Here is a 16674-nt window from a genome sequence, read left to right on the forward strand (position 1 = left end):
CTCCACTCGAGGCCCCGGTCTCAGGGCCGCCGCAGGTCTCGAACTTCAATCGGGCATTTCTCCCGGTTGCAGGGGAGAGCGGGCTTCAAGATTTCCCCACAAGCCGTCGGGACATTACGGCTACCGCACCGTGCCGACTGAGCGCAGGATCATCGACAGGATAGGCGCGAAGAAAGAGATGGTCCGCGGAGCCGAGGGACTACATGTCCGTCCCGGTCGCCATCTTGGCTCCTCCTTTCATCCTACATGATTTTTATATAATGCCGGTGCCTGGGCTACTGCCCATTTCCTTGCATAAGTATATTTTTTGTGAATCGGAATGTGATTAGAGAAGGCAGGCATAATCATTTCTTCGCCACGAGGGCACTCCCTGACAAACTCTGGGGGCCAATCTTTTTCAGCTAACAGAATATCATAGCCTTTTGAGAGTTTATCCCAAAATAGACCCTTTATTTTCCTAGTCTTATCACCCTCTATAAGCAATGTTATTTCGTATATCTTATGGGGCTCGCTAAGTCTGGTGTCGGCAGTTTCAACCTGAATGTACTCTTCGTGTCCACTGTCTCCAGATGACTCATCAAGATCTTGCGGGCTATACTGATTTCTGCTGCACTGTCTAACATTGTCTGTGCCCACTCCCCGTTTTTCAACTGTGTCCTCAGTATTCTCGGCATGGTTGATTACTCGAATACTGGCTACCTTCTTTTTTGGAAATTGAGATTTTTTACTCTGAGCAGGTTCCTTGTCTTTGGGCTTGGTGTGCTCTCCTGGGTCTGACCGTCCTCTTCTTTCCGATTTCTGCTAAAAAGATCGAGAGGGACGTGCATCAGTACTTTGATATCTATCAGGTTTTTTCAAATTATCCCTATTTCTAAGGTTGTATCTTTTCTCAGAGGGCTCCCTCTGGGGAGACTGGTGTTCTCGAGTCGGAGTTCTTTCCCTCCGTCGAGGAGACCTTCCTCTGGACTGGAAAACTTTTTCCTTGGGAGTGGATTGTTTATTTCCATCCCAGCTCTTTTTAGGAGTGTTTGAATTATTTTTAATAAATAATTTCAGGATTTTCAAGCAGTTGGGGCTTTACCGGTTTTCCACCCAAGCTGTCTCTACCTAATTCTTCATAGCATTTCTCTATGATTCTGGCAAGCTCAATTGGCTGATCTGTTATATCTGTTTCCCTCAACTTCTGGCGGATCGCCACAGGTGCTGCTTCTCCTTTTATATTGGCTAGTAATATAGCCGAGACCTGCTTGAAGTCTTTCAGTAATTTCATACCAAGAGTTAAAGCAGGTTCTGGACCGTATTCGTTTTGAATCTGTTTTAGCACTTCCGGTATTACCGCCATAGATGGAACACCATGTGTTTTTGTGTAAATGGAAGCAACGACTGTACCCCAAGTGTCACAGTCCTCTATGTGTGGTGCGACCCCCATTGGAAGGCAGATGGTCAAAATCCTGTGTTTCTCAATAGGGGTAGTATTCGGAAATACTGCCTCTATTGGAGTGATTTTCTGCGCTAACCAGAAAGGAATTTGTTCCCGTTTTACGGGTGTTTTACCAAGACATGATTGTATGTTCTGTGGTGTGATTTTATTAGTGTTCCCCTGGTGAGGGGTCAGCTGTGGTACATTAACAGCTCGTTGGACTGTTGCAGTCCGCATTACATATTGGACTAATTGCCTATGTATTTTTAGAAATGTTTTTAGCTGTACTAACAGCTCTTCTTTTGACATTGTCTCAATGTCCGGATGTGGTGTGTAGCTGGCTAGAACCGGCCACGTTGCTCCTGATCTACCTAGTGGACCGAGCCTGGTAATATGATCATTATGTTTTTAGGTTAACAAATGGTTCTGTCGGGTGAAAACCAAAAGTGATTTAGAATAGTCCTGACTATTAGAAGAGCCCCCTCTTATGACAACAATTCCAAACCTCTCAATTAATGACTCGAGGTCTTATCCATTGCATTTCCATATTTTTATGAATTAAAGTCATTCAATTATTTCATGAGTACAAACAAACAGACTGTCCAAGTGAATTCATGTGCAAAAGTGTGACAATAGTGAATGGTGAATAGCGAAAAGGACTTCATATATATGTACAGTGGAGATTCAAATATATACAATCGATATATACACAATTATTTTTTCAAAGCCGTTCTTGACAATTTTCTAGGGATTTTCCAATATTTCTTTAAGTATTTAAAATCCTAGATGTCGAAGGCCTGTTGTGGGGTGTCGACGTTTCGACCCTTCTGCGCTTGTATCTAAGGTCGCGGCGGGTCTTTCTCAAGACAAAGGTCTGTTGCACAGTAGTCCAATTGGATAGCAGGTCGTGTTGAATCGCCTGTAAATACTGTGACCCAATGGCCGTAGAATCTGTTTTCTATGATTGTCTGAGGTGATCACTGGCTCAGGGGTCCCGGGATCAGCTGCAGCCCACGTAATGTAGCTTTGAAGCCTTCCCATAGCGTGGACCAGGAGGTAACATAGCCTGTGTTTATGTCGAAGTAGTCGTCGATGGCGGTGCGTATGTCCTCTTTAAAAGTCGTATCTAGTAGAGCCCTACCAGGAAATCGCCACTGTCTTTCGTGCCCCCCTAATCTGGGGACCGCTAGAGTCAAAACAATGGGAGAGTGGTCTGACAGGGTGAGAGGTAACGTGGAAAGGCCATCCACCCAACCCGAAATACCCAGGGGAGAGGAGCCAATAATCAATTCTAGTGCTAGTATTGTGGAAGCCAGAGTGATGCGTGTAGTCAGGTGTGTGGTGGTGCAGTCTAGCCTCTATGTCCACTAGGGAAAAGTGGGAGCAGATTTCCGCCAGCACTGCACGGGACTTTGGTTTGCAGTCAGGAGAGGGAGAAGTGCTGTCCCTATCAGGATTCATCAATATGTTAAAGTCTCCCCCCAGAACCAACAAATCAATGTTGGAGTGAAGCAGCGTCATCTGCAGGTCCTGGAAAAAAGCAGGGGAATCTACATTGGAGCCGTATAATCCCACCAGTGCGATCTTGTATCCAAACAGCACTCCCATAATAAGCGCATATCTGCCCTCCTCATCAGTTTTGCTGCTGGTCATTACAAACGGGACACGTTTGTGCACAAGAATCGCTGCACCTCTAGCATATCTACTATAGCAGGAAAACACTTTATGCGACCCCCACCCTCTGGCCACCGAGGCCACGCCCGGCTGCACCAAATGAGTTTCTTGCAGAAAGAGGACATCCTGACGATGAGCCCTGTTTCTTGTAGTCATGGCAGAAATCTTGCGCTTCCGCGGGAGAGTCAAAAATGCGGAATCGGACGTTCACATCCAACTTCAACCTAGCTGGGTACAGCATACCATATTTCAGGACAACTCCGTTATATTTGCAACGTGCCTCCTGGACCATCAGTGTGAAATCAGGGAAGGACAGCTTCCTGGCCTGCCACTGCATTTCTCCAGCCTCGCGTGCCGCAAGCAGCACAGCGTCACGGTCGCTGAAGTTCATGATTCTGGCGATAATGGGTCGTGGTAGTTGGCCTGGGCGAGGTTTAGGCCCCAGAGACCTATGTGCACGCTCAACCACAAAGCCTGCAGTGAAGGTGTCTCTGCCAAATAGCTTGATCAGAAGAGTTGACAAAAGTGTCGAACCGACCTGTGGACGCCGTTTCCGCCACGCCAAGGATACGAATGTTATTGCGCCTGCTGCGCGCTTCCAAGTCCTCGTTTTTGATGGCCACGTCTTTAAGTATTTTTTCAACCCGCTCCAGTCTCTTAAGCGATTTCGATGCGCCATTTTCAATGTCTGATAATCGTGATTCAGCCACAGCGAGCCTTCTGTCATGGACCTGCACCTTGGAGCCCATGTCCGCTAGCTTTTGCTCCAGACAGTCGAAGCGGGTGTCTAGTACCTTGAAGATGCGTGCTCATAGTTTGCTTGGCAAGTGTATTTTCAAATGTATGCCAATATAAAAGCACGCTATTGGTATGCGTGGTAAACACTACGATGTAAATAATATCAATAATAATAACTTGGTTTTTATATAGCACACGAATCACCACCAGGGCATCTAGGCGCTGTACTCATACTGCTGTAGGAACCCTTCCTGTTTTTTCCTTGTGAAGTATCCACTCCTGGGCACCCCCATGGTGAAACCAGGCATCCCAGCGCTTTTGGAGCCGTTGTGGAAATTTAGCAAGCTATTGCCCAGAGTTGCAGCGTGGGACCCATGGTTAGAATAGGCACTGAGGCGAGAATAGCAGGTCCGAGGAAATTTTGAACCCAAGACCCGCCAAGGCGGGAATCGAACCCTGGTCCCGGGCCAGAGCTCTGCATCAAGGTCTGCCGCTCTAACCATTGAGCCACACTTCTCCACTTCTCTCGCTCAGACTTGAGTAGTAAAACCACCCGTGGTAATGTCATACATCCCTTGAAAAGACGCCCCACCAAACCATCTGGATCAGACAGATTGTTCCAAGAACTCCGAAAAGCCTTAATCACACCCCACTGAAGTTTAAGGGAGGCATCCTTCAACCCCAAAAAAGGCCCTGCTACAGAAACAGCAGCACATCAAACAAGGTAGAAGAAGCAGGGTCTAAACCTTTCCCCGACACCACCTACTGAAAGAACGCAGTCAAGATATTGGTAGAGGAGCGCCTAGCAGCCTTTAGAGTCAAAGCCACACAACCCGGAACCCCCTAATGCGATAAACCTAGCGGTTTAACCTCCAGGCCGCCAACCGCATCCTGGACAGAAAATCCTGCTGTAACACAGGGGACACTAAGAGGGAGGGAGTGAGGGGCAACAACCACTCCACTTTCCTCCTTATTTCCACAAGAGGAAACCAAGAGGCCCAGGGCCCAGCCGGGGCACCAAGAATGACAGACATTCCAATTATCTGGAACCTGAGTGTTAGACCCGTCAGCCCTTTAGGTAGTCCCTCCTTATTTTTCTGCCTTTACCCTTCTATTTTTGTGTCCACTGTGATTTTTGGGTGTTGACCGTAGGTCTCTGGGGGCCTCATTATTACTAATTAGTAATGAAGCTCAGGTGCTCCTTTTAAAATGGAGGAAAGGTGCTCTGTCACAAAATGGTGGCCTGTCAGAATTTACCTCAGAGCTCTGTGCCATAGGGTGACCTGAGGGGTCCAGAACGTTCTGGCCCACTCTGGGCCCAGGCTATATAAGATGGTATGTTGGGCGGCCATTTTGTGGTGTGAGGAGAAGAGAGTGGTCACTGAGGGGCTGGTTGGAGTACAGGCTGCTGAGTGAGAAGGTCGGGGCACTGAAGGGGTTGATCGCCTTTTGGGGCTGCTGCCCTTTCCAGTTGACGCTGCCCCCCACCTGCTGATCTGACCCTGCATTTAACCAACGCCCGGACCCACTTTCCCCCAGTGTCTCCACAGGAGTGGGGCTCCCAAATTGGTCCAGGGGATCTACCAGGACGTGAACTGAGGAAGGCAGAACATTCCTAAAGGTGGTGAGTGCTACCGCCTCCAGTGGGTGGTAAAGCCGGGTTGAAGTACCCCTTAGAGCCCCTGCTGCCACCCAGAGCATTAGTGGGACAGGACTGCCCCTCACGTTCCCTCTGTGAACACAGGGTTTTCCACGCGCTGCAGGAGTACCACAACCAGCCCGGGATCCGCCTGCGCTTTAAGTCCCGATTGACTCACCGCTACAACCCCGGGAGATTCTCACGTGTGTGGGGCCTAACGTGCCAGATACCGGCCTCCGCTTTTGAGGTGATTGTTGCTGGCAGGTTTTAGTCATCGCTGCGGCCCGGTCTGGGAGTGGTAGCCGGGCCGCGCTGAAGTGAAACGAGTGAGACTGGGAGAGACGCTGGGCTGAGTCACCTAGCGACCGAGGATCCAACCCAGCGCGTCACTCCCGCGTTAAGAGCTTCCTCTTCCTGCTGCCGCCGAACAACGCTGCCTTGCCAACTCCGGTGCTGTGGGCTTAGCGGGGACACAGAGTGAGGCAGAGTTATAGCAGGGATTCCTCCCCTTTCTCCCGTGTGGGGGTGCCAGCCTCAGTTCATCGACAACAGTCCTAGGGTGAGGAGTGGAAGAACTTGTACCCACTTGGCCAGAGGTGTGGAGGTCTTGTTAGCGGCCCCAGCTGACAGGATAACAGGGGTGTTCTTCCCCGTTCTGTTGGAAGTCCTCAAAGAGTGAAAATTAATCCTGCCTACCTGAGGCCTAGAAAGATATTGTCTGCTCAGGGAAGGGATTGGGGAGAACCTGCCAAATAGGGGAGATGGGAAATGTCTATAACTAAGTTCCCTCATTCCAGTGGTGTTTCTGCATGGGCTTGATCTTTTGGTAACCCTGTATCACTACTTCAGTTGCCTGGGTTCTCTCCCCAAGTGAACTTATTTGATCTGCTTTCCCAGAAAGGTACAAGGAACTGTTACTCTGAAATAATACCCGTAGGAAGGTGGATATCCGACTATGGTTACCCCCAACTTTTTGCCTGGTGTTTTGCTGGTTTTTCGACTTAGTTGACCTGGGACCCTGCTATTCAGGGCCCCAGGCCTACTGCTCTCTCTGTAAAATGGAATCCATGTACCTTAGGTACATATCTAATTGGATACTGAGTCACCTTATCAGTCCCTGTACAGTGTACCTCAGGTATCCAGGGCATAGGTGTACTCAGGGCCTACCAGGGGCTGCAGCATGTATTATGCCACCCCTGGCTGGCCAACTAAATCTGACAACTGGCTGCACGACAGCTGGGGCAAGGTGGTGTAAACACCCTTTGCTTTAGATATAGTATTCCTATTTCTAACCCTAAAATAGACACATGTATTCCTATCAGTCACTCCTATGGCAGGCCTCAACAATCCTGAAGGCAGAGTGCTTGGAATTATGTGAGATGGTGCTCTGGCATGAGCTGAGCCCGTCTGCAGCTTGCGGAACCAAGTCCTAATAGCTGTTCTATGATAACGCGTACCATATACTCTTAAGTGCATTATAATCCTCGCGGTTATTTGCTATCTTTGGTATCGCTTTATCAAAACATGCCGAGTAAGGGGTCATATGAATTGGAATACTAACCCCTCGCCAATTCTGGCGACGGGGTTAGCATTCCACCCTTCTAGAGGGACACGACATGTATGTAACTGTGAACCCCGGTTAAAGTTAACTCGAGCCTCAGCATCACAAAATGGATGCTGCCACCACAGACACAAGTCTGACCTCCTGCTGCTGGGAGTCCTTCCAGCGAGGAGAGCTTGGACAAAGGGTTTCCTGTCGGGGGCGGTGCTAGCACCATCCCAGACAGGGTTTTGTGTATCCCAGGTAGGCAGGGCTCAGGAGGAAGGTGACTGCAAGTGGCACCCCGGTGCTCACTATACATCTGCCGGTTTGAACCAGTTCCAGGGGCACACCAGCCCCTGAGCTGGGGAAAGTCCTGACAGGGGAGAGGGGTGTAACCACCCCCCTTCCTGGTCCCACCCATGGGCAGGACCTAGTCGCGTGCCAGCCCCTTTCCTTAGTATAAAGATAGGAGCGGGCCCCCTTCCCAAATTAGATCTTTGAATCCTGAAACTACTTTCTACGAAAGGAACTCTCGACTTCTTCTCAAGATTTCTCCCTTGTGACTAAGGAGTAGTCACCCTGCATCAGCAGGCACCAACTAAGTATCTTGCGGTTTGCTGCACGTCCTTCCTCCGGAACCAGACCGACCAGCACGACGAGACCCGGACTCCCTGCCATCTCCGACCTCTACCTGCCTCTACAGCACAGCTGAGAACCGTGGGTGCGACGAGACCAGAGGACCCGGCTATCATCAGAACCAGCATGACACTGATCCAGCACGACCGCCGAGGGACCCTCGAGTGGGTGCACTGGGGTAAGAGAAGCCCCAACCCCAAGCAGCACGAGCACCGAAGTCCAGCCCCCCCAGCATCCACCAGATCTGCGTGGGGCCCTTTTGCTCCTGTGTCGCTTGCCACGTTGTCCGGTCACTTGCCCGTTGGCTAGTGACGCTCCAGACGACGTCCTACGTTTGTTTCACCGCTGGTCTAGCTCCTCTAGACTAGCCCTTGTCTCCTCTTGAAGGGGAACTTCCTCGGACCCTCCTGGTCCACTCCAGACGCCATTTTGTGTCGCCACGTGGGCTTGCCGTAGCCATAGCTTGTTGCCTCCTTCACCGGATCCAGCATCGCCAGCAGCAGACATCAGACGTGGGACAGCTCGCAGACCTCCAGCCTGGTCGACATCAGCGCCCTGGTCCGTGCAGCAGCAGAATCCAGTGTCACCTCTTCACCTGGCTGAGTGACCTCGACCGGTGCCATCCTGGTGCCCACCTAATCACTGGCTAGTGATTCAGAACTCGGTCCCCTCTGCTTACAGGTATCCTTCACTGATCCATCCTTGGATCAGCCCGGAACATCTTCAATGGCCGCCTGCCAGCAACTTTCACTTCAGGCTCCTGGTTCGTCAACGAGGATTCCAGACGTCACTTGAACCCTATGCAGCCGCAGCCCCTGGGCTAGGTAAACCGAGAACCACGGTGCTCCAGAGTAGGACCACTCTTTAAGTGTCTAGATCCACTTTCGTTTTTGACCTACCTAGTCGGGTTCGCCCGAGAACACTAACTTTGCATTTACTAGCCTCCATAGACTTTGTCCCGCATTGCGCGTAAGAGTTTCCACTCTGCACACTAAGTTCCTAGGCCTCCTGCTTTTAATCTAAGGGTTCAGTATTGTAGGCCTAGCGGTTCTAAAGCCTCTAAGAATAGTTACTTACCTGCTTGTATTTCTCATTCCACTTTTGTAGTATATGGTTTTTCGTGCCCCTCTGGCATTTGTGTAAATTGTGCGACTTTCAGTATTTCTTTAAGAGTTTTGTATTGTGCTTAGCACCCTGTCCTCATAAAGAGTCCAGGGTTGTTGTGTTATAAATAAATATCCTTTTATTTTCATAACTTGTGTGGTGTCCTTTCACTTGGTGTTCAAGGGGTATATGTGATGGTATAACAGCTGGCTTAACACGCCCTCTAGAGTTTAGCCTAAAGACTGCTCTTGTCCATGCTACTAGGATAGCTGGTCTATAAGGTTGACTTACAACCAATCATCAATAAGGGTCGTTTGGAATGATACACAGTGATCACTAGAATAGTGAGCACTACATATCAGGCCAACTTCTCACAATACCAATTCCTGTTACTGTGTAATTTTTATGCCGAGAAGAGGGTTAATAACTATTGTGCCATCTTCTTGAACTTTCATGTAGGTCAAACAAATAGATGACTAAAAGACTTGATGGTAACCGTATTTAATCCTCTTCATTGAGAATATTTATGTATGTATCTATTTATGTAATTGATGATGCAAATACCAGCCTAATTCTTAACCAACGCTGTTAATCCCTCGCTTGGTTATAGTGTACTACAAATGGCTCATTGGCAATGTTATTGAATTCTGCTTGATAATGCTCTGAACCAAATGTAAAGAAATTCTCTATCCCTTACTTAATGCTTATTCTTGAATTTTGCATTACTCAAATTTTAACTGATGAAATGTGTTGACAATTTCAAACCTATCGAACACAAAAGATAAACGTTTTTATTATTCTACCAAGGTGTGGTGTCATTTTTTTTTTAAGTGGAGGTGCGCTGAGTTGCTGTATTGAGTGTGACGCAATTACGACAAGTTGCCTTTGAGTTAGGCCTTCCCACTTTGTGCCAGGCTACCCTAGGTAGACCGGTGACCCCGGGTCCAACACCGAGAAGCAGCGGAAAGGGAGGAAAAGCGTAAAGAAGCCCCAGTGGCCACTGGCAGGAAAGAGTCTCCACAGCCCAAGCTCAAGCTGCCCTTCCCAGATCGCAGAGCAAAACAGTGGCACTGTGGCATTGAGAAGACTCGCAAAAAGATCTATCACAGGGACACCCCACCACTCTGTAAGCTCACAGACAGCTCCTGACGCAGGCAAAAATCCACTGACTATGGAATGGCCCTGCTGAGAGCGTCCACCACAGTAGTGGAGATCCCCCGGATATGGATCGCAGACACTGCCAACAGAGGAGCCTCCGCCCAGTGAAACAAACTCTCTGCCACCAGAGCCAGAGATCTGGTCCACACCCTCCGCCATCTCCTCCAGTCAGTTCACATAAGCCATTGTCGTACCGTTGTCTATCCTGACCAGAATTACTGCACCCTCCAGATACAGAGAGAATGTAAATGTAAATGTAAATGCGTTTCGATTTATATAGCGCACTTTAACCCAGGGGCCTCAAGGCGCTTGCTTAGGGAACCCGTCCTGGTATTCCCCTGTGAGATACCCCGGCCGGGTATCCACAAGGTGAAAGCGAGGCATCCCGTCGCGAGGGGCCGTAGTGGAGATTAAGCAAGCTATTGCCCAGAGTCGCAGAGTGTGACCCCGTGAGTCGAGTAGGCACCAGAGCGAGAATTGTCGACTCCGTGGAATTGTTGAGCCCGAGACCCGCCGAGGCGGGGAATCGAACCCTGGTCCACGGCCGATCTCAGCTTCTGCCGCCTCCAACCACTGAGCCACGCTTCTCCACCGAGCCAAGCAGACTGCTTCAAGCTCCCTCCAATTTGAATACCTCCTGCTCCGAGACTGGGACCAAGGGCCCCCATTCAGGTCCTGCAACCCAACAGACTGGCATCCATTGTGACAATCAAGAGGGCATGAGATACCCGACAAGCCATTAACCTTGTCCACCAGAATCTGTGGTAATACAGCAATTCGAGAAGATAGGAGAAGACAATGGGGGGCCAATCCACCAGGTTGCTAGTCATCAGTTTGTGCAAATGAAAGCCAGTCGAGGGAACTAGAGACACCATTGCAGCCAGATTCCACTGAACCTGGAACCAATGTGCAGCCACCTGGATGGGTCAGGTCAAAAAACCCACAGTGTGGGACTGGATCTTCACCACTCGCACCTCTGGCAATGTGCCTACTCCCAAATCGGTAAAAAAACCTTGCCCCAATGAAGAGACAGTCCTGGGCTGGAACACAGACAGATTTTTCCAGATTGATTAGAAAACCGCGCTAATGCAAAATGTCCAGTACCACCCTGCGTGTCTGCGAGCCAACCAGTGTGAAGGACCGTGAACCAACCAGTCATTGAGGTAAGGATGAAGGACAATCCCCCTGCCACAAACATAGCAAACAGCTTCATGAAGAGCCTCTGGCAGACTTCAAAACCGAATGGCAATACAGCAAACTTACCCATCGCAAACCTCAGAAACCTCTGATGATCTATAGCCATAGGAACATGGAGGTAAGCATCTTGGAGGTCTATGAAGTACATAAAGTCCAGGCACCGACCAAAGGAATCCTCGACTGCAAGGTCACCATTTTGAAAAAAATGGTCCGGACCCACCCATTTACTCTCTTCAAGTTCAGAACCAGCCTAAAACCACCAGACAACTTCTGAACCAGAAAAGGAATAGTTTAGCAACCCAGTCCTGTTCCTCCACAGTAATCGTAACAATTGCCCTGTTCTCTAGAAGAGCAAGAACCCCTTTCAGAATAGCCCGCCTCTTTCCTGGATTCACGAGGAAAAGAGTATGGATGATGCCCCAGCCGGAAGGCAGAGTGACAAAGTCGATACGAGAGCCGTTTCTGACTATGTTCAAGGCCTATTGACCCCTCACATCCAGACTCAAGACGTCCAGAAAAAACAAAAGCCTTCCGCACACTGCATTGACGCCTCCCTGCGATAGTTGTCAAGACTTCCGCTTGAAGGAATCATGATGATCCTTGGCGCCCGCCGAGGCAGATGACTTTCGGCTGGAGCTTATTCTGATGCTCCGAAAAAGGCTTGGAGGGTTACCAGGAGAAACAAAATGAAGAAGGTTGATCCCAAAAGCGATGAGAAGACCCCTCCTTCTCTTTGTACAGAAGAGCATACTTTTGATCCTTGAAAGCCTTGGTAATCATGCTGTTCAATTAATCCCCAAGCAGCCATTTACCGTCAAATAGGACCTTAAGGAGAGAATACTTATTATTAGAAAAGTCCGCCTTCCAATCACGCATCCACAAATTCCTCTGAGCGAGCACCAGGGAACCAGTCGCCATGGCGGAAGACTTCAAGACATACAAAGACATGTCCGCCAGCAACTTGGCCTGCTGCTCCTTGTGAACCAGCAACTCAGAACAACCTGTCTCCTCCTGAATTGCCATGGCCAACTTCTCAAAGTCTGAAACAAGAGACCGAGTCACATATGCTGAATAAATACGCTTTCGACAGGCACACACACACCTCCAGCCGTCAGTGCACGCTTTGTCACCAGGCACACACACCACCAGCCGTAGGTACATGCTTTCAACAGGCACCTACACACCACCAACAGTCAGTGCACGCTTTCACCAGGCATACACACCACCGGCCATCAGAGCACACTTTCACCAGGCACAGACACCATCAGTCATCTGTGCACGCTTTCACTGGGCACAAACACCACCAGTGCACAATTTCTACAGGCACACACCACCAGCCATCAGTGCACACATCAATCGCAGTATGGCGCACTTTACTTTTATTTATCAAACAACAAAAGAGTGTCATATGTAGTAAGTGTGTAAGCACAAATACAAAGGATAAGTGAACCTTAGTAAATCACATTGGAATTTATAAGAAAGCCGTCACTCACCACCCTGGGTGGTGACATGCTTCATCATCGGGCCCACCAGGAGAAGCCGAATGCCTCCCTGGTGTGCTACAACGCCAGGATACTGCGGAGCTGGTTTTTTCGTGACAGCGATGTGAAAAAATGCGAGTTTAAAAAGGTCAAGGTAGTGTACTACGCAAAAACTTTATTCAGTGGTCAACCTGACATGGTTAAAAGTATGTGTTGGGAAATTACCAAATAATGTTTTGGGTATTTCCACTTAAAGTGGGGTCAACATGTTTCTGCCTGTTATGTGTGGTTTACTGGGCTTTCTTCAGGACCGTGAGGAGTGTACCCGGCCGGTGTGGCACGCTAAGGTCCAGCCTGACCAGAGGACGTGAAAGATAAAATCCAGTGTGAAAATTAATAGGTGCAAAAAACATACCAACAAGTTGTGGGAATTACCTCAAATTGAGGAGGAACCTGTATAGTTTGTTAGATAAAAGATCCACACCAAATAGGTCTCGTGAGGGGGTGGAGGCGACAATGGCACACCGCCCGCAACGCCAGGCACCCGCTCAGCAACTGGGATCTCCCTCAACCGGACCTTGTGGATCCACGAGGTCCGGTTGAGGGAGATTAATTAATTAATTTTTACACTGGAATTGAACTTTCACGTCCTCTGGTAAGGGTGGGCCTTAGCGCGCCCACACCGCCAAGGTACACTCCTCACGGTCCTAAAGAAAGCCCAGTAAACTCACATAACGGGCAGAAACATGTCGACCCCACTGTAAGTGGAAATACCCAAAACATTATTTGGTAATTTCCCAACACATACTTTTAACCATGTGAGGTTGACCACTGAATAAAGTTTTTGCGTGGTACACTACCTTGACATTTTTAAACTCACATTTTTTCACATCACTGTCACGAAAAAACCAGCTCCGCAGTATCCTGGCGTAGCACACCAGGGAGGCATTCGGCTTCTCCTGGTGGGCCCGATGATTAAGCATGTCACCACCCAGGGTGGTGAGTGAGGGCTTCCTTATAAATTCCAATGCGATTTACTAAGGTTCACTTATCCTTTGTATTTGTGCTTACACACTTACTATATATGACATTCTTTTGTTGTTTGATAAAGATTTACCTGGGGGATTGTGAGTGTCCCGTATTTTTCCCTCTCTCTCCTATTGTTGAAGCACTTTACTTTTAAACATATTCGTCTAAAGCATAGCATGCCACCAGTGCTACAAAAATAAATACATATTTTTTTGGTATACAATTTATAGACTTTTGTTACAATTGGTGTTGCAATATTTATCAATGCCAATAGCTCAAACTTAATTAATGCGAGACCTATTGCATTGCAGATGCTTGTTATATCAAATCAATGATCTCAACCGTAATGTTTTAACAAATGTGAACTAAAAAAGGTATGAATCACTTAATTGTAATATGCTGAATGATGTACGCCTAGCCACAATTCCTCTAATGTGATTGTTGGCTTAATAATGCAACTTGGCTTGAAACGAACGCCAACAAGGTACCCACGTCCTATAAAACCAATCCTAATACTACTAACATTTCAGACCATTAGTTTTACCATCACACGCACAGCATCAAAAACATAGTTATCAATGTGATACTCTTAAAAAAAAAGTACAGAGATGATTATATAAAACATTCCAACGCAACCAACCACAATGCTCGCCCCTGGAAAAACATAGGAAATATTAATGAAACCAATTAAACGCACTTGACGGAACACTCATGCCCATTACACATCATTGTAAATCCAAAATAAAAAACTGATACACAAGCATCTAATAATGCCAAGTACAAAGACCAAACCCAACATTCAAGGACCCAACAGAACACTTTAGCCAGATGTGGTGTTCTGCATCACAGAATTCCAGAAAGGATACTGGTTACCAAGGTGGAACATTGGAACAGGGTTTGGTGACAGTTGATCTGGTCATCGGTGTGGATGGAGGTCTCAGCATGTACTCTACTTAAATAAAGAACAATATACCCTGAAGGGTGACTCTACAGGGAGAGGTTGGGAGTAGTGGTCAGGGAAGTTGACTCTGGAGGAGCACGGGGCTCACGGTTCGATCCCCGGCTCCGGCGGCAGCTCAGCCCAGCACCTTGAGAATCTGGGCGATAGCTGGCTTATTTTTCCCGACGGCCCACAGCTCCTGGGGGGTGGGGGGAGGTATTCGTTTGCGCTTTACAAATACAGGGTCATTAAGCTTTATTGAAGACCACACTTTTACACCAGACATTACCTAACTTTAACACAGAGTACAAGATTAGCTGCCAGGCTATGGCCAATTATCACAACAGGGTAACAAAAAATAATACCCATGGGCTAATTCAATAAGACACAATAGCGGAACGTAAACACAGAAATATTTACGAGCAAACACAACAGTGCCACAACCACAGAGGGATTGGTCATCTTAGCAAGTGAAAACTTCACAGCGCAATAAACACCAGGTGACTCAGACGTATCACTTACACCAGGGAACTGGGCCAAACACACCCCACGGCAGACTCTCAGTCACGTTTCTCAACACATCAGGTACTCTTTTTAATCTCCACTCTGGTCAATGAGAGAACCCAGAACAGAGGGGTCGCACAGCCCTGGCCGCTAGGAAGCCATGCCATACTCTCCAAATGCTGATAACGTATCATAAATATGAAATATTTTGAGTGATTTCAAAAAGGTTCGCAGAGATGTTTTCTGATCAATCAACAACAGAAATTTTAGATTGTCTGCAGTTCATTGGCTACGAGTCTTAGGAACAGTGTGACTCATGATTTAGATGCAGTCGAATGATGCCAGTAACAAGAATACGGTACTAAAAATATTTTGCAGAGTTGGGTAAACAGTGGGGTACCGTCCTGTCTGCGCACTGAGTTTATGCAGTATACTGCACTGCTATCTACAGGAATTCGATGCAGTCCTATCCTTTCCACGCCAACAGCTACGCAAAGTAAAACATAATTTACCGCGAAGTAGCGTAATACCATCAGCAATTAGGATCGAAGATGCACGTTCTCACCGGTGAGCAAAATATTGGGAGCCTTCTGGAATCCGTTCGATTCCGCCATGTCACGTCCAGTCTATTCCGCTCTTAAGCAGCACGCGTAGGCACAGAGCTTCCCTAACTACGACGAAAGAGGCTTTACAAACCATGCGTGCGCTTTGGGGCGTCAACTAACCTTAAGGTGGCCTGGCAGCTGCCTGCAGCCAATGTAGTGAGCGTTCCCGTCCCCTTTCACTGCTCCCGCGCTATAGGTCGATCCTTGCTTGTGACGCGATACGGCAGGAAGTCTCCAATCTTGGAAAGGGAATGAAGCTCACATAAACTATGATCATCTAGCAGAAAGATGTCGGGATTCCAGAGAAACGATGTATTGTTGTAAAGAGGGAGCTTATGAACTCTAGTACAATACGTAGCACATTTCCCTATTGTAGGCCACATTTTTAAACAAATATGGTAGGCTACTTGTGTTGCCTGATAATTTGAAGGATGACTGACGCCGAACTGCATGACTTTCTGGGAAGTTGAACTTCCTTTTCGTGTCGATTTATCCCATCTCACTAGCATAAGATGGCTGCTACGTTTTCTTGCTTTATTTGTTTCGAAACCAGTCCTTTCCCCTATAGTGCTGCGCCATTACATGTGACGTCATGTGTATGCGCCGTTCTGTGCGCAGGACCCGTGACTGGTTGTTGCCGGTGTGTTTGACGGCTTTAGTGGATTGTTGTAGCGATTTCCTTATGTAGAGACTACTTGACAGGCGCTTAAGGAGCGGAAACATTTTATAGAAAACTGCCCTGGAGGTGAGAGTCATACATGTCAGTGGCTGCACTTTTATGGGGCTAAATGTGAGTTTGGTAGGAGTTGCCAAGGATGTTTCCCACTCTCGCCTGTCTCGAATAAGGTCCTAACCCAGTATAGCCATTGGTTACATGACGGGTGCCCTTTATGATCAGTCATTCAACTCTATACTGTCACGCCGGCTTCTCGAATATCTCTGATTGTCCTCTCTTTACTTATATCTTCGTGTGTTGCCATATTTCCCCTTGTTAGAAGATTGCCAA

General features: G+C 48.0%; 2 protein-coding genes across 2 annotated transcripts in view; one reads left to right on the forward strand and one right to left on the reverse strand.

Annotated features, from left to right (window-relative positions):
- Positions 1–15819, reverse strand: part of AK6 (adenylate kinase 6) — a 90542-nt gene extending 74723 nt beyond the window's left edge. The window contains exon 1 of the mRNA XM_086960822.1: positions 15629–15819. Within this exon, the coding sequence (XP_086816948.1) occupies positions 15629–15677 (49 nt within the window). The 5' untranslated portion in view covers positions 15678–15819. The remainder of the gene's footprint in view (positions 1–15628) is intronic.
- A 441-nt stretch (positions 15820–16260) lies between these two features.
- The window catches only part of RAD17 (RAD17 checkpoint clamp loader component), a 416585-nt gene continuing 416171 nt past the window's right edge, over positions 16261–16674 (forward strand). Inside the window, exon 1 of the mRNA XM_086960823.1 lies at positions 16261–16413. The gene's annotated coding sequence lies outside the window, so the exon portion shown is untranslated. The remainder of the gene's footprint in view (positions 16414–16674) is intronic.

Source organism: Lissotriton vulgaris, chromosome 3_1, assembly GCF_964263255.1.
Source record: "Lissotriton vulgaris chromosome 3_1, aLisVul1.2, whole genome shotgun sequence".
Lineage (NCBI taxonomy): Eukaryota > Metazoa > Chordata > Amphibia > Caudata > Salamandridae > Lissotriton > Lissotriton vulgaris.